The sequence below is a fragment of the Platichthys flesus genome, chromosome 16 (assembly GCF_949316205.1).
Source record: "Platichthys flesus chromosome 16, fPlaFle2.1, whole genome shotgun sequence".
NCBI classification, from domain to species: Eukaryota; Metazoa; Chordata; class Actinopteri; order Pleuronectiformes; family Pleuronectidae; genus Platichthys; species Platichthys flesus.
The window spans coordinates 13,818,573-13,843,251 of record NC_084960.1 but is presented as its reverse complement, the minus strand read 5'-3'; the positions used below and the strand labels follow the sequence as shown (position 1 = coordinate 13,843,251).

Below are 24,679 nucleotides of genomic sequence, written 5' to 3'. Positions count from 1 at the left end.
ATTTCTGGGGCTTTTATTGAAGACCACTGGCCGTTTAGCATCACATGTTAAACTCCGAATAAATCCAGTGATGTCAGGAGCGTGAGCTGGGCTGCATCCCTCCCTTGCATCCTCCCCGCATCCCTCCTCTTGTTTATCCCTCCTTGCTCTCCCCGCTCCCTCCCTCCCTCTCCCAGCACAAATCTCTCATTCACAAATAGAGGCCAAAAGAGGCTCAGCTGATGTGATGAGATTATTATTTTTTTTCCTGATAACAAATCAACCTCAGCTTAGAGAGACAGAAAAACACATCCCTCCCCATACCTCATGCAACATCCTCTTCTCCTCTCCTCCACTATGTTCACTCTGGCCCCTCCTCTCCTCCCCTCACATCGCCGCCTTCTTTCGGCCCCTCGGCCCCTCCCCTCCGTCACCTCCCCTCCCACTTCTCTCCCTCACTGACACATCCAACTATGAGCCTCATTCAACTCCTGCTGCACAGGTTGTGAGGGAGGAGAGAGATCAGGGGAGGCAACTGCAAGAGACAGGGATATATAGAAAGATAGATAGAAGCCAGGTGGTGAAAGAAAAGAGAAGATCTGCTCACTTTCATGTATTCTCCAAGAGAAGAGGAAGTAGTCAGGGTGTGAAGGAGCGAGGCAGGAGAAGAACAAAAAGTTTTCAGGAGTGGGAATACCCAGCAGTGGGAACCTTCTCCAGGGAGGTTTGTAGTGTGATCTTCAGCAGCGACCCCTTCTCTCCACTGGGAGTCAGACCTCCAGGGATCCAGAGCCATGGAGCCGACCGAAATCGATGGGGAGCACAAGGAGAGGAAGAAGATCCACTTCGCCACGCCATCCTCTGCGCCCACCAACCTGGACCCTCGGCAAGTGGAGATGGTGAGCAGACTGGGGGGGGGGGGGGGGGGGGGGTCATGTTGCTGTTCGGCCCATGAGCAGAGGATTTAGTTTAAGTTCTCAGCTCTGACTTGGTCTTGTGTTGACGTGTCTTCCATCTGAATTTCTCATTGTCTTTTTTACACATTGACTCCCACCGGTCATGCAAGGAAAATCCATTTGCTACATTAAGTACTTTCCTCCATTTTACTTCCGTCACCTTTCCTCTCTGCGTTTGTTTAATCTTTGACAAGTTTCTCGTGCAGTCTTGGATTTTCTGGCTAGATCTGCCGCACAGTTGAGAAATGATGATGACATTTCCCCCGCTCTCTTGTTACCTCATGAGATTATAGCCTCGCTGTCTCATCTTGACTGGTTTGACAAAGTGACACTGAGACTAAGGTCACTCACTATCTTGTGGTTGGAGCCACATCACTCTGTTGCAACAGCAGCAGCAGCAGCAGCATCAAACCGGTGACTTTTTCTCTGTCGTATGTCTAGAACTGCTAATACTTTATCCGTCATATACTTTGTTAGAACCAACCTTTGCCACATGAATGTCTATTAACTGACTCCGTGTTGTCAGTTCATTGTTCATAGAGACAACTCTGATTGTTTGTTTTCGGCTCTGTTGTGTGGTTGGCTCTTATTTTAGAACAGGGGGAAAAGTGGGCCAAAGTATAGGAACCGTTTTGGGCCGAGGTAGATCCAGGCCAATGGCTCGTCCCTCCTGAGGGCTTAAGGAGAGATGGAACAAGAGAGAGAGAGAGAGAGCGAGAGAGAGAGAGAGAGAGAGAGAAATAAGCTGAAGTGGCCCATGTGAAGCTGAGAGAAAGAGAGGAAGATTCACAGCCTGCTCTCTGGGTTCACCTGTCTGTAGGGCCAGCTCCCTCCGTCTCTGTCCCTGATTCACAGCTTGCGTAAAAGCAGTTTGAATGAGCTACAGTCGCCTGCAATCCTGCTCCAGAATCATCACCGTAGCACAAGTTTGTTTGTAGATAACGCCAAAGAAATCTGTTTCTCCAGGGTGCAAGCGAGTGTGACAGTTGCGATTTACTCCAAGCAAATCATCAGGAATCCTGGGGTTTTTGTCCCTTTATTCTATCTTTCTTTAAGTAACTTGTCCCAAAACAAGTCGCCCTATCTCTTCACCATTTATCCCGAATTATAGAGTAAATTAAACAATGTTGTGCTTCACACGACTCACATTTACAAATCCTTGCTTATCTTCTCCTCCTCCGCAGCTCTGATGCCTGTTTTCTCTTCCAAGAACCTACAGGATATTGATCCACCATATGTGAGCTCCTACAATTAGAAAAAAAACTTGCACTTCCCACTGGTTTGGGGAGGACCTCGTTGCTCAATGGTCAAACAGTGATCAGCTATATTTAGGCTCTTTTTCGCTGGCTGGGCTCCAGCAGACTTCACCTTCGGATAGGTTCCATTTGAGCTGCGTCCTCTCTGTGCTACTGTCGTCTCATGCAAACATCAGAACGTGTGTTAAAGGCATAAAAAATTTCAATATTTGTTTGTATGTGAGAATTCATGCAAGTGGATGAATGTTGATCCAGTTACGACAAAGCAACAAATCAGGGATATGGGTTTCTGAATGGGCGTCCAGGACAGGATGTGTTTATATGTGTTTAAAAGCAGATAACAACAACCAGGGGCTGATGGGAGTCTCCGGGGACGCGTGGGTTTGGCGGCAGGCGACAGCTAATGACACTCATTTCGTAGCCGTGTCCTCCCACGGCAATTACTGTCGCCCACGAGTCTGTGGTTTTGAACAAGTTGCTAATGACCATACCCATTCTACGACACCATAAATCCTCACTGTGTTTGTTTCCGGTGGCATTTCAACCCCCAAACTGCTATCGACTGAACTGCCGGGGCTTGTTACTATGGAGATGAGCTGCACAGCTATGTCGCCCAGAGCTCCCCCGCAGTCGGCGTCTTGAAGGTCAACTTTAATGGACAGCTCTGTCTGACTGGACAAGTGCTTTAAATTGGTGCTGTTGCATGTTGGTATATACGTATGTTTGGATGCTCTTCGGTGTTAACGCCAGAGGAGCGTCTCTACCACCCACTCAGTGAAATGTGACATCGGTCCCCTTATGAAACCACAATCAAATTCTTCCTCTCTTCATTGGATTCGGCACCAGATCAAACCCGTTCATAAATATCTATCCCGTAAACTAAGTTTAAGTTCTTTCATCAAAATCAATGAATTATTTTCTGAGAAATCAGCCAAAATGTTGAAAGACACACATCTTCGCAACGTTAAAGGAAGAGCCATACCACATCCTTCCACCACGTTCTGTTGTAATCTGTCCTGTAGATTTTGCATAATCTTGCTCACAAAAACACAACCTCTTTGGTGGAGGTTGGATTATCTTGATGGTCTTGATGTTACATATCCAAGTATTTGGAAATTTGTTTTTGTCTTTTTTAGTACATTAGTTTATTTTCAGATTAGAGGATTTCTCTATCGACCCTGTGACTGGCTGTCGACTTGTCCGGGGTGGAACCCACCTCTAAACCAATGTCAGCTGGGATTGGCTCCAGCTCCCCCCACGACCTTTAAAGGAAAATGGATGGAGGGATGGATGGATGGATGAATGGATGGATGGATGAATGGATGAATAGATGAATAGATGGATGGATAGATGGACGGATGGATAGACGGATGGATAGATGAATAGATGGATGGATAGATGGATGGATGGAATTTTCTATCCTCCAAAAACTCATTTGTCATCATAATCTTTCTTTTCTTTCCACTGCCATTGTTGGCACGTCTGATGCCCGTGACTGTGTCCAGTCATCTGAGTTGCTTTTTGAAATCCTCCTATACCAAATGAATGTTTTTTCAGATAATCATTCGCTTGTAATCTTCACATCGAGAGCTCGTGGGCAGAGTTGTTGTTGTCTGCCACGCCACAGAGACAGCACATGGTTGTATTTATTATCCCCAGCCCCCACTTTATACCCTCACACCAATCCTGCGCTCTGTGCGAGTGACGTAGGGTGATGTGCATAGTGTACGGAGATTAGGGTCACGGTGGAGACGTGGATGCGACCTGCAGCCGCCTCTCCGTGCTTCTCCCCTCTCTCGAATCAACGCGATCTCTGAACCGTCGGGCAAAACCGGAAATTCAAAAGGGAATATCAAAGCCCAAACGCAAATCAGTCTCTCCGGGGCTTTCCAATGGGCAACACTTTTCGCATTAATCCATTTTAAACCAAACAGGGTTATGGAGGACATGATTTACATTCCCCACCCAATCCCTAACCCCCCCCCCCCCCCCCCCCCCGCCGCCGCCCCCCCCCCCCCCCCCCCCCCGCCCCGCCCCAACCATCCCCTGTCCAGTCCCTGGGTTAAACATCAAACAGCGACCTTTGATGCGGCGTGTGTTAGTGGGTAAACATCAGCAGACTGGGGGACTGTCAACATGCAGTCCCTGAAAGAACATCTTGTCGGGTGGCACAAAGCATGCTGGGACTGGGCAAGAGGGTACAGTGATCTTTCCCTGTGTGTGGACGGACGGGAATGTCACCGGCCGACGCAGTTCGACCGGTGACATGATTTTTAGTAGCAGAAACAAATTGAGAGAATTTTCTTTTGATGAAGATGAATTGCCTCGCTGGAAACCACAGATTCTGACTGCACTTTGGACACAATCAATGGGTCTCTGTCTGCCGCAGGTTGCGTATGAGTTTGTTCCTCCCAGTTTTTGACAGTCCAGGCCTTTTGACTGGCTAATGTCTCTGGAGCGACATGTTCATGGCCTCTATCCATCCACAACGGTTAAGCCCAAAGTTTTCTTTCTGACTACTTTATTTTTGCAGCGCAGCTTCTGTGAAAGAAAGCCTTTCTATTCAATTTAATCCTTCTTGTTTTACTGTTAGCCAAGTTGTGTTAACCGCACAATACATCCTCCTCCCTTGGCTTGTGGGCGCATTGATGTGTGTCATGTGTAAACATTTAAAAAACATAAATATTGAGGACAGGCGGAGTGATTCGTCACATGATGACACTGTACACAGTGAGCTGAAATATCATCGTAATGCCCCTGCACCACAGGCACATCGGAGGACGCTACACAAACCCTGACGGAGGCCAGTAACACTGCAGCAGCACACCCCCATCAACTTAAGCATCATTGTCAACAAAACCTCTTTGTTGTGTGGTGTCACTAACCCACTCAGAAATTCTCCTGTCGATTAAGGGATCTTCGTTTGTCAAACAGAGTCAGTCTGGGTATGAGGAGAATACATCACCCCTAATGTGTGGTCATTCATCTCTATGTGCACAGTTCTATCTGTGAATCGTGCAGAGAAATCCGAGCGCAATTTAACCCGGGCCGCGGCAACAACAGCAGGAGCCATATCTGTGATGAGAGGACAGGCAGAGGATTAGAAGGGCAGCTCGGCCACAGCAGGGAGAGAAATGGGGGTGGGCGGGAGGGGGATGAGAGCTGGACAGGATATGGAGCCGATTTTTTTTTTACCGACGTCACCGTGTTCTGCTGCAACCGTGTCAGGATCTGGACACCGAGCGGCCCTCCCCTCCCCGGGGATTTCACTGTCAGGGTCTGGGGCCGGGGCCGGTGTCCTGCCTCCCTCCTCGCGGTGGTCCCACCAATATCGGCATAATGAGAGGAGCGCTGAGGCATGACACAAAACAAATGGGATTGCTCCCGAGCCGTGTTTCATCAACACAGAAAAAGACAAGGCATTATGTTATCGCCTCAGTCAGCGCCTGTTGTAATCTCTGATTTTTGACGCAGTCGTTGAGACTTTTATATCGTGTTTATCTGGCTGCAACTTAATGAGCTTGCACGAGGGCGCACCAGGTCATAGGAGGCTCAAAGCAGAAATACCAAAGTAATAAATAGTTTGCCTGACTGGGACAAGAAACAATTTCCTTATTTGTATTTACTCAATAGAATGGCATTCAGTAGAAGGTAAACCTCTGCCAAGGCCCAACAGTAAATTCAGTCATAAACTGCACCACACAACACACATTCAGATATCTGTTCAGAAAATCCTTTTTTAAACCACATCCCAGACAAACTGGTGACAGGGATGAAGACATAACCTCCTAGGTGGAGGGAATAAAAGGTGTTTTTATTCGTTTTGGACCTATTCAACCTAGTGAGAATAAATCAGGGTCATAATCGAATAAATTAACAAAATAATCTGAAGTGATATTTAAGTGAGCCACTTGAGTTAATACATTCCATTTGCATCCTAGCACTGAGCTGCAGGCTGCACAGCAACCATCCACTGTGACCTTTTTTTGCATTCATCACCTGTCGGTACATATGACGCAGAAAGATGAGTAACTATAGCTACTCTGCTCTTTGTTTGTGCCAGCCTGTTGACCTCCGGACCTGCTCATTGTGAGCTACACAATGTGACGCCCCTGAATTTAAGTGCACGAACGAGAGGAACAGAATAGTCGCTTTCAGTCGTGTTACTGTGTCACTGTGAAAGCTTTGATTGGCACCTCCCCTGTTGTCAGCTCGCCCCGTGAGCCGCTCCACCATGCACCGGGGCCTGGCAGGTGGCTTCCTGTCAGTCATCAGCCCGTACATAATCTCAGACACGTTGGGATGGTTGAACCCTTCTTTCAGCGGCCTCTTGAACAACAGGCAACCAGAAAAACTCCAAGCGGCTAATTCCACAATTGCTGGAGGAGGTACTGTGAGGGAGCAGGAGAAGGAGACTAAGAGGAGGGGTTGGTTGTCTGAGTGTAATATCTTTCTGCCAGTGGGCTGCAGCATAATTACATTTTCTATCTGGGGTCATCAGCGAGCCCCTCCAGATGCTAGCTGCAGCCATCTGTTTACTCAGTTAGCCAGTGGTGGGGCGGAAGGTGGCCACAAAAGTGTGATGTGAATGCAGAGACGCAACGTGCAGAAGCATCTCACACTTATGGGAATTCAGCCATGCCGCTCATTTAGAATAGAAATCTGTGAAATGATGTGTACATCGGCCTGGTTAATCCTGACAACTGTAAACAGTGGGTGCATTTTTCCCAACTGTCCAGTGAGAATAGGCTCTCACACAAAACAGCAAGCAGAGATGCAGATTAACACTGCAATAAGTATATAAATAGGCAGCACACATACACACACACATGGCTGCGCACAAAACGTTGTGATTATGAAGTTGTGTACTGTACTGTGATTTACTAAATGAAACCTCGAGTGAGATACCGCTTATTGCACTCTTGCATTTTTTAAAACACATGAATGTTTTAGAGTGTAAACATGTTTGGAATGTATCCCTCAGACAATACAACGTCCCGCTGTTTATATCTGGACTTACAAAACATGTTTGTCTGCACTAGTAACACAGTGAGAGAAAAAGAACAATGCTCACACTAAGAAGGATGGGTTTTCCGCTCATTGTATTATTGAACTCTTAGCTGGATTGCACTCGGGAGCACCACGAGGGGTTCTGCCACTTCATTTTTAAAAGGCTCGCTGGGGAGAGGGGGTGGGGGGGCACGGCACGAACCGGACACAAAGGGCAACAACTCCGTTTAATTGAGTTGCTCGCGATAACGGGGAATAAAACCGAGACAGGGAATGAAAATGGAGTAGAAATGGACGGAGATGAGATGAAAAACCTCAGAGGGAGAGGCGGGGAAATGTTTTTTTCGGTGGAGGCACCAGAGGTTGTGAGGAGGAGGCCTTTCAAGACAGAAAGGGGCTGAAGAAATTCTCAGTCGAGTCAAAGTTAGATCATTTTAAGCAGTTAAAGAAACAATTCAAAGGGTCATCCAGCCTGTGTTGGATACTGAGTCACACAGAATCCCAAAAGGATTGCAAAATGAAAACAAAGAGCAAACTCAGAAGTTCAGACCAAAACACGAGCGATTAGACACTAACTTTCGATGCCAATCATTTCAATCAATTCATCAATCAAAATGTATTTGTTTAGACAATATTCACTGATCAAAATTGATCTGATAGGGCTTAGTGAGACCTGACGTCCTCTGCCCTTAACGCTGAACACAGTGAGCACATCAACAGAATAACAATATTTACCACGTTCTAAGAAAAGACAGTTTGTACTGTAGACTGATAGATGTATCAATGTTTAAAGTATTTCTACAAAGGAAAAGGTCTGACTAAGATGAAAGGAGCAGTAATTCCAATTGTAATTGATAGAAGTATTGCCAGTAGTGGTGGTATATGTGGGCAGGCCTGTTGCATGTCGAAGCAATCTAGCTGTAATCATAATCCACAATCAAGTGTCGGCACGGTCCACAATGTGTCCGCACGAGCATTCCTGGATCTGCAACAATAAAGCACAAGGAATCTGGGGAAGAAGTCAAGTCAGTAAGATGGGTTTGAGTTAGATTCGGATTGCTGTAATTGTTGGCTACGGCTCCTGTTGTGTGTCCCAATTGGTGTTGTAAATGCGCCGGTTGTCAGATACCACAAATCAATCTCCTAGAAATCCATATCTATCCATCCGGAGTTGGATGATGTGAAGACAGAGAGAGCAGGCTTCATATGGTTACGCTCCGACCTCTCACACACAGAGCGTGGTAGGATATAATAGAGTGCTTTGGGACACAGGGGATGGATCTGACAGGGAAGGGGGTTCTGTCATGCTCAGCTGACTCCCCCGGAGATGCTCGACTGTTAACACTGGTGCAGGGCAGGAGCTTCGGAGCTTTTGGGTCTCATCCCACCGAGCCACCAGAGACGACTCCGATCTAGTTTACACTGTCCTACTCCTGCTGCTTTTTATAGGCCGGGGCCGCGACAGCACCAGCTTAGGTGGAGGCCTCCGGGGAGCAGACCCACATCGGCTGATCTGCTGCCGGGCTGCTACGCAAGAGCGTGCTGAGCCAACACACACATACCTGTGCACACACACACACACACACGTGCAAAGTCAACATTTACCAATGACTCATGCACACACACACACAGCACTGAGTGAGATATTGGAGTAACATATTGGAGTCATTCAAGGCAACTTAACCTTTTTGCCTTCAATTAAATTTGATTGGCATAACGAACAACTGTCGTATACATGTCAGATTTCAAAACACAATTTAAAGGAAATCGCAAAAGGGGATTACGTGAAAATCCTTATCTAATATCTGAGTAGAGGTTTCTCTCTCCGCCGCCTCAATGCGGAGTCAGCACATTTTTCAAATTCACTCCTGAGCTTGAGAGGAGCTGATGTGTCTCCCGTCCGCGCTGTGATCCATGAGTCAATGTTCTTATTAAGGCCCTCAGCCCTGTTGCCTCTCGGGGGGAGGCCTGCAGGCGTGCACCTGTGGAGCTGCTGAAAGGCCACCTCAGCAGCTTGCTCAGAGCCCCCTCATGCCCGCAGCAGCTCCACGGACCTTGGTACAGAAACAATAGCTGCCCACGTAGGAGGAAGAGGAAGAGGAAGAGGAGGAGGAGAAGATTTGGGAGATTGGATGCAGGCGGGGTGGGCAGAGGGGGGTTAGAGGAGGGAGATGGGGAGGGATGAAGCACAGCACCACTAATCTCACATACTGTGCCCCAGTGTTGGCGTAAATGAGGAAGTCGCACACGATATTATGTAAGCCGGGCAGAGTGCGGTGGTTTTAAGGCTGGAAAATTACTAGAGTCACTGTGTGTGTGTTTATGTCATCTGGCATTGCCAATGTCATGCAGCAGCAGCGCACGTCACAACCACAGCCACCACCATCACACGCTCTTTTCAAATGTGCACAAAAGAGACACAGCTACAGAGGAATTAGCTCGAGACACATGCATTCGTTTTTTACTGTCATTTAATGCATTTTACAACCTTTTTTACAACTTATCTGAGAAGTGGACTGTTGTCCTTTTCCTGGGTTTGGAGGTCAAGACTTGGTATTTCACAGGACTACCAGGACAATAACCTAGATGACGGACAGCCACTGTGCACACACACATATGCAAACACACACAGGTAGTTCTAAGAGGATTCCACTTCATGACCTCAATTATCCCACCTAGTCATTTAACCTTCCATCCGTTTCATCATTCCTATTTTTATCTCGGTCTCAAAGGACCTTGACCCAGGTCTTGTAAATCTTTCCCAGCTTTCGTTGTGCAACTGTCTCTTTCAGTGATACACCTCATAAGATGGAGAAAAATCTGACAGGATAGTAAAAGGATTTCTTTTCTTTTTTGTTTCATAAATTTCACAACAGAGACAAAAAGATAAGGATTGAAGCCTCGGACATTACATACATCCCTTTGCACTAAATGCATTGCTAATAACATTTTTCTTAAGATGTAATTCCAGTAAGCTCTGTCTGTCTGTGGCTCACATATTTCGAGAACTCTTTATCTCATCGGCTTTGCACTTGACATGTGTATTGTTACGGGATCAGTGTTTATTTTGGTGCAATTTGGACACGTGATACGTTCAATAATAATGAATTTAGAATAAACAGGTGACCAGTGCTCTGGAGCAGCAGGGACTGGGACTCATTAGCGTGAGTGAAGTTGTCGATTACGACAACGGCAACTGTTCTCTTTGTGCAGCTTCAGCTTCCTGCCGTCAGGCTTTAGTGGCCGACTGCCGTGGCCCAATGACTGCAGGTCATTTTTTCAGTTTCAGAAAGAAAGCTGAAACTGGCATCACCACAGGCCAAACAAACAGCCCGTTCCTAAATCTGGTTTATTACGGCCACTGCAGTAGAAGCCTTCAACCAGATTAACAAAACCTAAACCAGCTTAACCAGAATAACGACAAAGTGTGCGAAAGAGCGAAAGAAGAGATGTGAAGGCTGTTTGTTATTGATTAGACTGAACAGGACATTTGTACTCGGGTACAATCTTAACTGGGAAACTGACATTTTGTATAAATACTGAAAAGGTAATTATTGATTTGTCTACAGATTATTGTTATAGTTAAGCGATTATTGTTTGATCTTTTAATGTCTCAAAATAGTGGAAAATGTCCGTCAGTGCTTTTCAGAATCCAAGGTTATATTACCTACAATGACATAAAACACAGTAAAGAATAAATTATTCACAATTTAGAAACCTACCTGACAACCAATGAAACAATCCTTATTGAATGACTTTAATGCCAAAGGACTTGGTCATGGCATCATCTGGAGTCTGTTTTTACTCTCTGGGTTTCGTGGGTCTCGTTGTGAGCCATTGGGCTGCCCTGCAAGGCTGTTAGCAGGTGTCAGGCAGGCGGCGGCAGCAGGGTTCACAGTGGCATAGAGCCCCAGGCCTCCACCTTAACAGGGGGGAGAGATAGTGGCGGTAGAAGGGGAAGGTCAGAAGCAGTGGATTGTCCCTTCCAATAAAGACAGAGAGAAGGAAGGGACAGCAGACAAAAGGATGATGATTTCAGTATGGTGATGGAGAGGAGAGACGAAGAGGATGGGGGATGAGGCTATTGCCACTGTCAAGGAACGAGGAATGGACGTGAAAGCAAACGTGATATAGACGCAGCGGAGGATCAAGTGTGTGTGTGTGTGTGTGGGGGGGGGGGGGTGGAATGAGAGAGAGACAGATAGTGGTAGAGGTGCGGACAAGACAGGAAAGCTGGAAGTTGCATGACTGGAGTCCGGAGTCATAAATAAGGGTGAAATCCATGCTTGATTAAACTGTGTTGTTGTCCTTTGACGGCGGTAGCTTTCCACAACGCGCCCCAGTGAGCCTCTGCTTTGGCAACACGCGTCTCACTGTGGTGATGCACAACTCGCTCAGTGAGATGCAGGGGAACCGACCACAAACACCTCTCGCCTTCCAGAGCCGTTTTACACCAAATAGAGCCAGGCGACTTAGCCGATGTTATGTGGTGCTATAAACAGCAGCAACAAGGTTCATGTCAAGGTTGGATCGCTCCAGAGAGGACACTTGTTGGTCGGACCTGCTGAGTCCGCTCAGCTGCACAAGTTGTGTTCTCTGTGCTGTTTATTTTATCCAACAATCTCCCTGAAGGTAATTTTGCAGATGTCAGCTATAAATCCTTTAAAAAAAATGTGAAAGTGAGTCAAAGGACTGAGCTCAGCACATGAAATCTGTCTTTATGAGGCAAAGGGATATTTTTCTTAGGGCCTTTCAGTCGCATTTTGTGTATCAAACTTCCTGTTTGCTTCAAAGGCACCTTGTAAAGAGTTTGCATGGCAGTTTACTTTGGAGGCTCTTAAACAAACAGGTGTCTCTTGTTATCAACTCCAACTGAGGACACATTTCCTGTAGCAAATCATCTACAGAAACTTTAAAGTGCTCCGGCACCAATGTCAACTTCTCTGCTGCAAACCTGTACTGGGCTGCAACTAATACTTATCTTCATCACCAGTTAGAGATGTTTAAGCTATTAATTATCAGAATATGAATCATTAAATGTTTAACGGAGTTCCCAACACAAGTTTCAAAGTTCCATAAAATGTACGACTGTATTAAAAGATGAACGGCTGCAGCTTCACTTTCTCCCACTATCAAAAAATGAAGCTTGATCAAACATCAGTGTGTTGAGAACTACATAAAATGACAATCTTCATTTGACATGACTTTTTAGTTTGGTCCCTGTCCCATCTGTTAACATGGAGGCAGTGTTTATTATTCATAGTTTAGACTGCCACCAGGGGGCGACAAGGAGTTATGGATTTACTATAAATCATTGAAAATCCAAAGATATTGATATTTACAATAAATTAAAAAGAATGAATCAATTATCATGATCGATCGTTAATATCTGCATCTCTAGTAAGTTCCAAACACTTACTCAGACTTACAAATAAAGCAACAACTTCTGTGCCAGTTTGTACAGGGTACACCTAGCCTTACACCCAATGTCAGCAAGGATTGTATTGACTCCAGCCCCCCCACGACCCTAAACCTGTTAAACGCAAAAGCTCATCGATGGATTGTTGTATCAGTCGATAGCACAACTCCGCTCAGCATGTTAACAGGTTACAAACAGTCTGTTTTCAAGTTTTCAAGGTTTAGAGCTTGCCACTCACAAAATACATTTTAAGTGGAATGTTACTTTCAACTCCAGTGAGTAGCAGTTCTTGTGTAATTTGTAGTGTCAAATCCATGGAGCAAAGCTGGAGCACACAATGTGCATTCATTGGGCACAATATTGGCAGCCGGATGTATGGGCACAGGCGGGCCTTCGTTCCTCTGTTAATACAGAGGGTTCACTGTTTAAAATTTCGGAGGTGAAGTGCAACAGACCTGGAGTCAGCCCGGCCCTGGTTTAACTCTCAGACCATCGGCGACCTGGCCCCTGCCTCCGGGGAACAGTGTGAGGGGGTGCAGAAGGACACAGAACAGTGGAGGGGAGTGTCTGGGCCGAGTGCTGCAGATCATTTAGTTCCCATAAACCTGTTTCCATGGTGCCTGTGTGTTTGTGAGGGTGTGTATGACCGTATGAGGTGCACTCACGTAATCAGACACACTCGGCACATTGTGTGTCATTTGAGTGGCTCATTCATTCCAAATTAATCCGGTATCAGAAAGATTTAAAACTAATTTAACGCTGGTCAAGTTTGTTTCTGTTCTGCACTACATTCACTTTACTGTGTACTGTACCAGTCGATGAAATCAGAACGTCACATAACGAGTCTTCCTCTGCTCTACTGACCGTGGCATTCACTCTGACCCGGGGGGCGTCGACCGCTGGAACTTGCTTTTGGCCGCTGACCCACGAGCCAACTGGGCAGCAGTATCAATGAAGTCAGGGCACCACAGCAAGGGCACCTTGACCGGCAATGAACTGTCAACATTTTCCATTTGACTGATGCAACTTTGTGGTGAGCATTGGCAGTGATGCAGTGTTGGTTGGTTTGTGTGTTTGTCCACAGATCCGGCGCAGGAGGCCCACGCCCGCCACGCTGTTCAGAGTGGCCGACCAAGCGTCTCCTGAGGACGATCAGTCCACTCATCAGGTAAAGGTGAAGTAGAAAGTTGTCTTTTCTTCTAGGTGTCCGTGCTTCCTCCACCCTGACCCTGACACTTCAACCTGATCATTTTTGTGTTTTGATATGTGGAATTCTGTGGTTTTTGCATCATCTACTATAACACAGCCCCACTTGTCATTACCCTGTAAATGTGAATTATCCCTGTTGGATCCTGCCATATGTTCGTCTCCGTGAATTGATGTTGTGTCAAACATTTTTCAAACTCACTAAGTTTTAATTTAAACCTCAGTGGGCCCTGTAAGGAGGTTTTAAAGTTGAATTAAACCTGTTCCTCTCTGTTTGCAGTGGGTTGTAGGAGAGAACGGAGTGCTCAAACCAAAACGAGTCAATCCAAACGTGTATCAGCCTCCATCACTCAAAGGTCAGTAAAAGCAGCACTGATACGGTCGCTGTGTGTTTTGTGATTCATCCTTGTGTTCACGTTCCTTTTTGTTTTTACCTTGCTTCGCTGCAGTTAAACTCGTCCTTGCTTCCTTCAGAGTAGACAAAGAAAACAATGCATGCGACGGATGGGTAGATACGCACAGGGCCCTTGAATTCCTGACAGGTGGTATTTTTATGTGCACAAGATAATAACCTGTGTGCACAAGTTATCATCTAATTCGCAGAAAATAAAAAATGATCTTGAATAACTTGTACTCACAAAAACACAATTAGCTCTTGTACCCATAAGATGCTATCTTGTGTGCATAGAATTAAAATGATATCCCCCTTTAGGAGCTCAGTAGTTTTGCATTAAAAGCCTTTGTTACAGTTTTTATTCGGTGCATGTGCATGTGTGATATGCGTAGATTTGTTTCGGGTCTTATTGTTCACACAACAGCAGGTTCTTTATATTTGTTTGTGACAGAGAGGCAAAGGGAGAAAGAGAGATTATAGTACAACAGCTGTGAGACACTGAGTGTGAGTCTAGGAAAGTCTGGATCATCCAGGATTACAGTCAGTTGTGTATACAGCTGTGACACGCACACACACACGTCAGAAAATCATACATGGACACAAACATGCCCTTGCATGTGTACGTGGCTCTTTGCTTGTCGCATGTGGTTGTCAAAAAAATGTAAAAAGTAGATATGTGAGCTTTTTCGGCAGAGCTGGTCTGTGTCGCACGTCAAGTGATGATATAATGAGGAGGGAAAATCATTCCTGCATCGGAAAAAACGTCCATCACCGGCCCAGATGTGGAGAGTGACAGAGAGAGGGCTACCTCGATGATTTATAGTCACATAAATCACCTTCAGACCTGCAGCCTCGATGTCCCACTGTAAATCTGTGGGTGAGAAGAAGCAGATGTAGCAAGGCCCCACTGCTACAGTGTGATGAGACCAAAATTACTATTTTGATTTGACTTGACTTTTTAGTTTGGTCCCATTTGTCAACATGGAGGCACGGCTTATGCTCTGCAGTGTAGCCAGCCACAAGGGGGTGATCAGGATGCTCTGGCTTCACTTTTAGGGAGCTGTCCTATTCAACTTTATATATCTATATATGTATATATATATACTCAAGATACTTCAATGACTTATATCATATATTTTACCTTAAGCAAGAAAAAGTGACCTGCAGCCTCACTGTAAATCTGTTGGAAAGAGAGAAAAAGAGGAGGAGGCCAAGGTGACCCGGAGGAAGCGTGTTGAGGTGATATCACAGAAGAGAGTGAATAAGGAGGGAGGGAGGGAGAGAAGAGTGTGAGTCAGCAGCACTGCCAGGAGAGAGCGCAGAGGAGGGCGGGCAGTCGACTGAAGACAGGAGCACAAACAAACAGAAGGAGGACCAGGGTGAGAGAAAAGACAGAAAACAAAAACAAAACAACCTATCCCTCAATCCTTGTACCTGTGTCCTTGTGTTTGTGTGGTCGTCTCCCTGTTTGTGTGTGTTTACCTGTGTGTAGCTGTGCAGAAGATGGCTGAGGCACAAATGCTGAAACTAGGTGTCTACCCTCAATTGGAAGAACCTTGTGAAGGGGAGGAGGAGGATGACCATTGGGGGAGAGAGGACACGTCTCCCACCAAAGCTGCTGGTGAGAGGGAGGCTCTCTGTTCGACATCACTGCACACAGCGTCAGCAGGGATGATAACCCTGTCGTGTTTATTCTCTAAAGGAGAAATATACCCAACGGCACTTTAACAGGGATGAGAACAGAACCCTGACATTGTGCCTTGATGCCCTAGGACTGGTTTGCTGGTTTTTTTCTTCTATCTCTTTAGGAAAAACCAAAGATAAGATAAACTGTGTGATATTTGCTTTTTATTTACAAATTCGATATTAAATGTTATCGGAGTCAGGGCAAATCAGGGCAAAATAACCATTAAAAATGCATTAATAGTAAATATTTTATCAGATATAACACTGTGAACATCAGAGACTGATATTTTACGTATTGTATGAACAGCTAAAGGGGGATTTTTTTCCCACAAATTTCTCAATGAGATTTCAGGCTCTTTTTCTTCCTGTCACAAGAATGCCTTTCAGCCTGGAACAGTGGGGTGAAAAGTTAGTTTTCAAATTAAAGCACATGTCTAATCCAAGTTTATGTCTTATTGACGTCTCTCCCTGTCCAAGGTGAGTGTTATGTTAAAAAAAAATGCCGACTCCTTCAGCCTTAAAAATACCTTCAGTCAGTGACAATTTAGAAGAAAATATCTGGATCCTCTCCCAAATTGAATAGATTCTTCCTTGACATATACCTCATGTTTTCAACCAAGTTCTAAGGAAATCTGACGAGTAGTTTTTTTGTAATTTTGTTCACAAACAAACAAAACAACCACAAACAAACAGGACGGGTAGACAACATTACCTGTGTCTACCGTATCTTTGGCATTGAGGAGAGCTGTAACATAAAAGTTAATTTTCATTGTTGGCATATCACAACACAGTTTATGTAAACTGTTTCACACTAGTGACACTTGAGGTGGGGTTCAAAACATTCTTTGATATCCAGTTTAGATTTTTCCCTCGTTCCCTTATCCTTTCTTTTTCGGTTTGGGGCATACCTTTCAAACATTTGTGTGAGGGGCTCATAATCAGCTTAGGTGGAACAACGCCTGAGACCGAACACCACACAAACACACACACATGCAAGAAATGACACACAACACAGCTACACCGCTGTTCTCAGAGAAAGAGTTTTCAGGTTGACGTGAAGCTCCAGTGCGCGTCGACCAGGAGCACAGGTGAAGCTCTGTGCACTGAGAGGCGGTGTCATATCAGCTCTCGCCCCAAATCTGTCAGAGGGTACACTCCCTGCTGACTGGAGGCCCGACACCTCTGCCAGTCAGAGAAACCAGAGAGGATTAGTAGGCACAACACACGGCATTTTGTTATATGTGAAGTCTGGGATCCTTCAGAATTCTCCTCCGTTTGAACTCATGTTCTCGTGCCGGATATAAACCCCTACGACAATCTGTGCAAACTGAATCACCGACCAAACAAAACCAGACCACTCTTTAGCTGAAGTGACCATTTTTGATATAATCGCTTTCTTATGAAGTGTTTCCATTGTATCCCAGGAGCACAGAGGCATTTCATACCGAGGCCCAGGTGATGAGCTCAATCAATAAATCCCTTGGTGGAGGTTCCGCTGAAAAACAAATCATCCAAGCAGGATGTGCAGGGATCCCGACAGCGGCTTCTTTGATTACACCTCATCTGCTCCTTCAGTCAGGGGACACGGCTTGAGCCCGAACAAAAACCATAGATATGAAGTGTTAGCTAATCTCCATGTGACATCTGGTGAAAACCCAGTGTCTAAAACGTGTAAACTTTTAAGGAACAAAAAATTGAATCTCACTTGTCCAGTTTGAAACAAGGCCAATGGCTGCAATTATTAAAAGCAGTACAAAAGTTGTTGTGATGTTTTTGTTGCATCTTCTCACGTAAATGTTCTGCTTCCTCAGATCACCAAGAGACGGCTACCACCGGGCAGTCGGACAAGTTCTTCAGTGTGAGAGAGACGGCCAAGCAGATCCAAGCAGCACAGGAGGAGGAAGAAGAGGAGGAGGAGGAAGAGAAGGAGAGAGACCAAACTGAGGCGACAACGGTGGAGAAAAGTCGGGGGAGTAACTGAGAGATAGAATGAGAAAAAGGAGGGAAGTGGAGATTTGGGGAGAGAAAGAAGTGGTTGTTGTCTGTTTGAACATGTGGCGTCTGAAAATTTAGGACGTGGGCAAACAAAGATTTCTGTATGAACTCCACCGGCACAGGGTCAGATGGATTAAAGGGAGCACAGAGAGAGCAGGTGTCACATATGAGCAGGTGAGGAATGATCTTCTGACAGAGCAGACCACAGAAGCCACGTCGGCCCAATAATGAGAGTAGAGGGGCCAAGGTCAACGTGACCAAACCTTCCCTAGAACCAGACCGGTCTCCTCCTCAAGGCTCCGAGCTCAATTATAATAATAAACATGATGAACAAAGGCTATCTGACCAATTCAAAAGTTCTTATAGGTCTTTAAATGAACTGCCACTTCATTTTAAGTTCAACATTCCCCACAAGCCCTTCGATTCCATTTTCCTGCACTGCCACCCTGTGGTAGAAAGCAGAACTGGCAACCTTTGAGTGGAGATCGAGCCTAAAACAACGTTCGTACTACTTAAAGGTTGAATCCTAAGTGTTTTCACCTCGTTCTTACAATAAAATTGTTGATTTGTCCAGGACTGATACAGGAAATGACGCAGTTTCGTTTCTCTAATCAATGTCATCTTCACTGTTGACTTCTCACGCTCCTAACATTATATGAGAGACACCGAATCAGTGAGGAATGAGATATTACAGATTATACTTACATCTTTGGCTGCGGGAAGATTTATTCATTGAAAAAACTCAAACAATAGTGACATTTTTTTAAGCCTAGAAGGCCTCAAACCATTTCTCATACATATTTCTACACTGAAAAAGACAATATTTTACCAATTTACCAATTACATGAAAATAGTAATGCAAAAGTAATTGTTTTTTTTCTTATTAAAATCATCAGTTGTGATAGTGTGACTTGTTAACTCCTTTTTTTCTCAGTGTGTTCTATTCTTACATCATATAATAAAAAAGATAGACATTAAAATATTTTGGTGGAGAATCGCTTTATAAATGACCAAACACAAATAAGTATGTCTATAATTGTCAATGAGCATGAGTGTTGTCATGTCGTACCACACTTTTCACTTTGAAGCTACACTTAGAACCAAGAGGCGATTTAAAGGCTAAAGCTACCTCCAGTTTGTTTATAATATGGTTTCCTGTCGTGTCCTCCACGCCGCCACTGACAATTTATCCCCAAAATGTCATTTGAAGTCTTTTTTGCATGTTAACACTTTTCTATCGTCACCTTGCTCATGATTTGTGTCATCAGAGTGTTGTAAGAGCTATTTTTCTAATCTGACATTTGCTCAGCTCTGTCCTGTTGCTCGACTGTCTGTGGAAGAGCCTCGAACCAGACACTGCACAAACCCTCTGTTTCTCTTTGTACCACTGATTCTAACTTGGTCTTTCTCTTTCTCGCTCATGTTTTGGAGTCAATGATTATCATAACTGTTTTTATTTAGTACCCGTCTAATTTAATTTGATCTAATAAGGCTCCGTATGTATAAGAAGGTTTCCTATCATGTCCCAGGGTGAATAAATCTTGCTGTTTGTATCATCTGGGCCAGTGTGTGTATATACAAACTTTTTAACCTCTGACCTGCAAAAACTGTGGGACGAGCATGTGTGTGTGTGTGTGTGTGTGAGTGTGTGTGTGTGTGCTGAGGCTCTGACGCAGCCGACGCTGTCCTCCTCCACCTCCTCCATCTCCTCCCCCCAGGTCAGAAGTAAACGACCGTGGAAAGACGTTGTATGAACTCTTAATAATTTTTCTGTCTCTTTTTTGTTCTTTTACTTTTCACTCTCTCTTTTCTCAATGTGATGTGATTGTTTTAAAGTGAGCAGCAATATGATATAAAAAATAAACCAATTTTTTCCTTTTCTCCTTTAACATTTTCTGCGCTTATTTTGTGAAAGAGAGAGAGAAATCTGAGTTGATATGCATTCATTGATATATTGTGTCATAATAAAATAAGACTGCATCACTCTTGTCTAACAATTCAATAAAATGTACAGCAAAACCAATATTAACATTAAATAAAATATTTTAAAATAAATTATATCCGTTAAAAGTTTAAGTTGTAAGTTAAGGGAACTGCTGGGTCTTGGCGGAGGTATGAACTCTAGTTTATTTTCGCATACCTTCAATTCTTCATTCAAAACCTATTATTTGTCACTGTGTTATAATGTGTACCTTGTAAAAAATGTTTATAATTGTGTTTAAGTTTGGATAAAGCGTAACATCAGATAACAATTATTGTCAGACAGAAGGTGCAGAAAAGGGACGAACACGGCAGTTCTGCCTACATTCCAGTAGATGGCAGCCTTCTGTCACATTTGGCGCTTGTAGCATACGGCTCAGTCTGGTGGGAGCCTCCTTAATGGGGTTGGAATTGAAACTGAGTTGTTCAATTGGGATGAAAGCAAATTCAAAACCTGACACTTTTGAGAGACAATAACGAGACGGATCAATGGAATGATCTCTCTAAATGGGGATGTGGCAGCGTGGAAACCGAGATACCGTGGAGAGAGAAGCCAAATGGCACATGGCTATGACCCATGTAGGTGAGGGAAACACTGAAAGTGAAACTGAAGTGAGAGGCGTGACGAGGTAAGGCAGCTGACGATACTCTTACTCTTAAATTTAAAGGGAATTTAGAGAAGTCGGAGCGTGAAGACAGAAAAACGATGATGAATGTGTTTCTTTGATTGACCATGTGCGTGTTTACAGTATATATGAGTGGGTGGGTGCAAGGGGAAAAAAGAAGGGTGGGGTGCTGGAGATGTAGCAGGTGGAAGACATGGTGGAGGCAGAGACAGAGGAGGAAGTGGCAGTAGGGCAGTGATTTAATTAGCACCCTCTACCCCCTCCAGCCCTTCACTCATAGCATCAATAATGCATGGCCCCTTGTTTCCACTGCCATAATTAATCCTCTCTTACTATAATTAAAAGCCAAAAATCCCACAAGATGGTTCAGCTTGGCCGGGCACGGGTTGGGTTGGCACGGGAACTGATGAAAAACTCCAGAGCCTCACACACAGACTCACACCCTGTGGACGGACAGATCGAATGACAGATCAATAGTCGTCTCCCAACACAAGCAGAAAGCGTGAGGCATGAGGACGAGCTGCAACACACACACACACACACACACACACACACACACGCACGCAGGAGAGTGACATGAATGGATTTGACAGAGCAATGACAAGACCCACTCCTTGGAGGTGTTTGTGAATGAGCGGGAAACTGAGGGATGAGAGAGCCAAGCACAAATCCACCATCCGCCGGAAGAAGGAGGACGGATACACACACACACACACACACACACACACTCACACATACTGACACGGGCATCCTGCTCCCAGACGAGGTTTGTCTCCGCTGCCTTAGCCAAAGCCAGGCGTGAGGGAGAGGTGGAGCTTTCTGATGCTGCAATTAGGACCACGCAGTCTGGGCGAGCAAACAAGAATGAATATTTCAGTCCAGAGATCTCCATGGGCACCTATGGGCTGGCACACCTACAGACACCCCCCCCACACACACACACACATAGTTTGAACGATACCCATGCTTTCCTCACGGCTGCCAGGATTATTCACCTCCCAATCACAGATGCCACAATTATCACATCAGTATCGCTGCGTAAACGATGCCAACTGTTAATCTCACTGAACTATTGTACCGGCTTCACGATATCAGTGTTTATGAGCATGCTAAGCCATGGTGGTTCTCCTTTGTGAGAGTGGGTGCAAACTAGCGTTCAGGTTTGGCCCCGCGCCAGGTGCCTACACAATTGGCGGAGCAGAGGTCGCATCTCATGTGCAACCCGATTCCTTTCCTCCTCCTCCTCCTCCTCCTCCTCCTCTCTCTGGAAGGAGAGAAATCAGGCCTCCACTCCCCTCACCCACTCACCTCTTCAGGACCCCTTAAGCCGTGCTTCGCTTCGTGGGCTCCAGCGTGCACGGCCCCTCCACTGCACACACCCACACGCAGGGGCCCGAGCAGTGGGAGCACTCCCTCTGGTGTGGGTTCATTGTCGATGCTCCGCGCGGCCCTCCTCCTGCCCCGCCATCCTCGGCCCCATCTCCACTTGATTTATCGCTCTAAAATACCACTGCACTAATTAGTCAAGTAATTAATTAATAGGCATTTGCATTTGTGCATATGCAATTAGGGGGCTGGAGAGAGGAGAGTGCAGATGGGGTCCGGGAGTCTGGTGGGGGTGGGTGGGACTGTGTGTGTGTGTGTGTGTGTGTGTGTGTGTGTGTGTGTGAGTGTGTGTGTGTGTGTGTGGGGGGGGGGGGGGGGTGTTGTATTTCATATTTGTGCCAGCAGAAGTTTGCACTTCTTCCAGAAAGACAAGTGAAGTGCAGGTCATCACCTCACATGTCTGACAGTGAGAAAGGGAGAAAGGGGGGGGGGGGGAGGGGGGGATGACAAAGGTATTCGGAGGTGTGGCTTGATGACTTTGAAAAGCCATTTGACCACAGAGGGAAAAAAGAGTGATGGGGATTTTGATATCATCATAGCGAGGAAGGGACTCAATTCTGCATTCAGATTTCGAGCACGCAGGCTCAATGAAAAAGCACAGCAGGTGGCCCTTGGTGAAGATTAATCAGCAAACAAACAGGATGCAAAGTCGTTCTAAAATATCCTAATTCCAAACAAGCTCTCCTTCAGCGTCTCAATATCGAATCAAAGCCTTCCTGATTGGAGTCGCCTTGAGCTCACTGCTGGCTAAAGCCACACTGTTGACATTCAGCATTTATTTTGGCAAGGTGACCGGAAGGTTGTTTGGAACTTGTTGAGGAGCATTTCCCCAATTGCCAGTGCAGCTGAGTTAGGAGAGGGCACTGATTTGGCTGCATGGCAGTGAAGCTCCTCCACCGTCCCTCCACACACACAAACACACATCGACACAATCGCCCCACCGCGGTTTGGGGTTGTGCCAGGTTACCCTCCCCTCATCCCATAAGGGATGGGACACATTAGTGAATGTGCAGCATCACCGCTCCCTAGCCACAGCTGCCACACCACTGGTGACCCCAGGGATGACCCCGCAGGCCCCCAGACGCCCCCTCGGTTGCGGCGGAGGAGGAGGAGATGTGGGGGTGAGCCAGGCACAAGGACACGATGAGCTTCTATCAGCTATTTCTCATCCTCCAGGTCCCTGCTCCCCACAGCCCGACAGACGTCTTTGTGCCAAGTTGGACTTGGTGGTCATCGAGCTCATTTCTCCCACATTAACTCCACTAATGTCTGCTAAATACAGACATTTCCGCACTGGGATGGACACAATGCATGATGTACACCACTGTGGGGGACAAGGACGCTGGTGGCAAGGAGTTCTTGCATTTAAGTCACTGATGTTTTGGACACCTCTGCCAGCTCCTACCAGCACCAGCATCCCTGTCATCTACAGCTACGGTCCCCCCTCTCCTCATTTTTCATACATCCGTGGGCCTGCACACCTGGGTCTCACTCCCCCCCCCCCCCCCCCCACCCCCCCCTTCTTTCTAGTCAATCTCTGTGTCTCTGTCCCTCTTTCTCTCTCTCTAATGGGCACCGCTCACTCAGCACTGCAGGTTGTGATCACCAGCACTATCAGCGCTGGCAAAGCTCACGCATTCGACCACGGCTACCAGTAAACATTTGATCGCCTCGCTTAAACAGACATGCACACAAACACACACAAACACACACAAACATAAACACCATGCATGCAGCAGAGCATACGTGATATTATATGTTTCCTGTCTTTGGCAAAGGGGTCATCTGCGCCCGCCGCTGTGCCCACAACAAATCACAATTGGTTTGGGTTGTCGTTCCAGCGAATACATCGAAGCATAATCTGATTAGGTAAATAAATAAACAATATGCCTTCTGTTCCGCGGCCTTAATGCACTTATAATGCAACCCCATCCCCCCTCGCCCCCCGCGCTGCCTCTGAACCAGGGCTGTGGCGGAGGCTGAGCCTGGCAACCCGACTTTCATTCGCAGAAGAGTGAATTGATGTAATGTTATAATTGACTTCATCTAGTGGGATCACATGATCCTCTTATGGCTGATAACTTGTATAAGAGTAAAGAGCCTTTGACAGGAGATGTTTGAGTGATTGTGTTTTGTAGAAGTGGTTTTGTAGCAGCTCTTGTTTGGGGCTGGAGGTCACAGTTTATCTGCTGTGCTGTGACTTAATGCACATAGAGGTGATTTTATAGCGGATATAGGCACTTCACACATGACCCTGAGGCGTGCAACACTCATATACGTATTTATAGCGAGTCTATAAGTTCTGCATCAACCTGATCACACTCAGACGTATATTGAACTCCCATTATGTGCTCCACATTGTATTGCATGGTGAGTTGAATGGGGTGAAAATTCACAGGTTTGACTGAAACAAATTGCCTACATCCACGGAAGCAGCAGCTGGGGTCAGCAATGATGAGTTTTGTTGTTCCACCATTTTATTTTCTCCCTCTATCTCTCTCTCTCTCTCTCTCTCTCTTCTGTTTTTCCTCCTCTTTTCTGGCTGTGTGAGAGCTAGCGCGGTGACAGATGGCGGAGCCCTCCTCCTCCTCCTCCTCCTCCTCGTCCTCCACCTCCTCCACCATCTCTCTCTCTCTCTCTCTCTCTCTCTCTCTCCCTGTGTCTCTCTATCCCCCGGGAGGGCAAATGCGGGCGCATGTCAATCACCGGGCTCTCATGTGATGGCTCTTGCCGGTGACGTGCCAGCCATATGGGCGCTGGCATCGCAGCCTGAGCTGGTATGTAAC

The 24,679-nt window shown here is 45.9% G+C and overlaps 1 protein-coding gene across 4 annotated transcripts; it reads left to right on the top strand.

The window, feature by feature from the left end:
• The first annotated feature begins 447 nt into the window (after window positions 1–447).
• On the top strand, window positions 448–19,790 carry ppp1r1b (protein phosphatase 1, regulatory (inhibitor) subunit 1B). 4 transcript variants are annotated; one of them, XM_062407335.1, is made up of 5 exons: window positions 448–878; window positions 13,705–13,794; window positions 14,107–14,182; window positions 15,713–15,841; window positions 17,718–19,790. In XM_062407335.1, exons 1-5 carry the CDS (start codon window positions 774–776, stop codon window positions 17,885–17,887), a joined length of 570 nt encoding a protein of 189 aa, XP_062263319.1. In that variant the 5' UTR covers window positions 448–773; the 3' UTR covers window positions 17,888–19,790. The 4 variants fall into 4 exon arrangements, with proteins under 4 accessions (XP_062263319.1, XP_062263320.1, XP_062263317.1 ...); XM_062407336.1 differs by having other exon boundaries at window positions 449–878; window positions 13,705–13,788; XM_062407333.1 differs by lacking the exon at window positions 448–878 and adding an exon at window positions 4,379–4,580.
• Window positions 19,791–24,679: the final 4,889 nt, after the last annotated feature.

Bases quoted from the DNA above. Each gene is read 5' to 3' on its own strand.
- ppp1r1b (XM_062407333.1), top strand. From the start codon at position 4,458: ATGATTTTTAGTAGCAGAAACAAATTGAGAGAATTTTCTTTTGATGAA. The intron at 13,795-14,106 runs GTGAAGTAGAAA...CTCTGTTTGCAG, and splicing joins AGTCCACTCATCAGGTAAAG to TGGGTTGTAGGAGAGAACGG. The intron at 14,183-15,712 runs GTCAGTAAAAGC...ACCTGTGTGTAG, and splicing joins TCAGCCTCCATCACTCAAAG to CTGTGCAGAAGATGGCTGAG.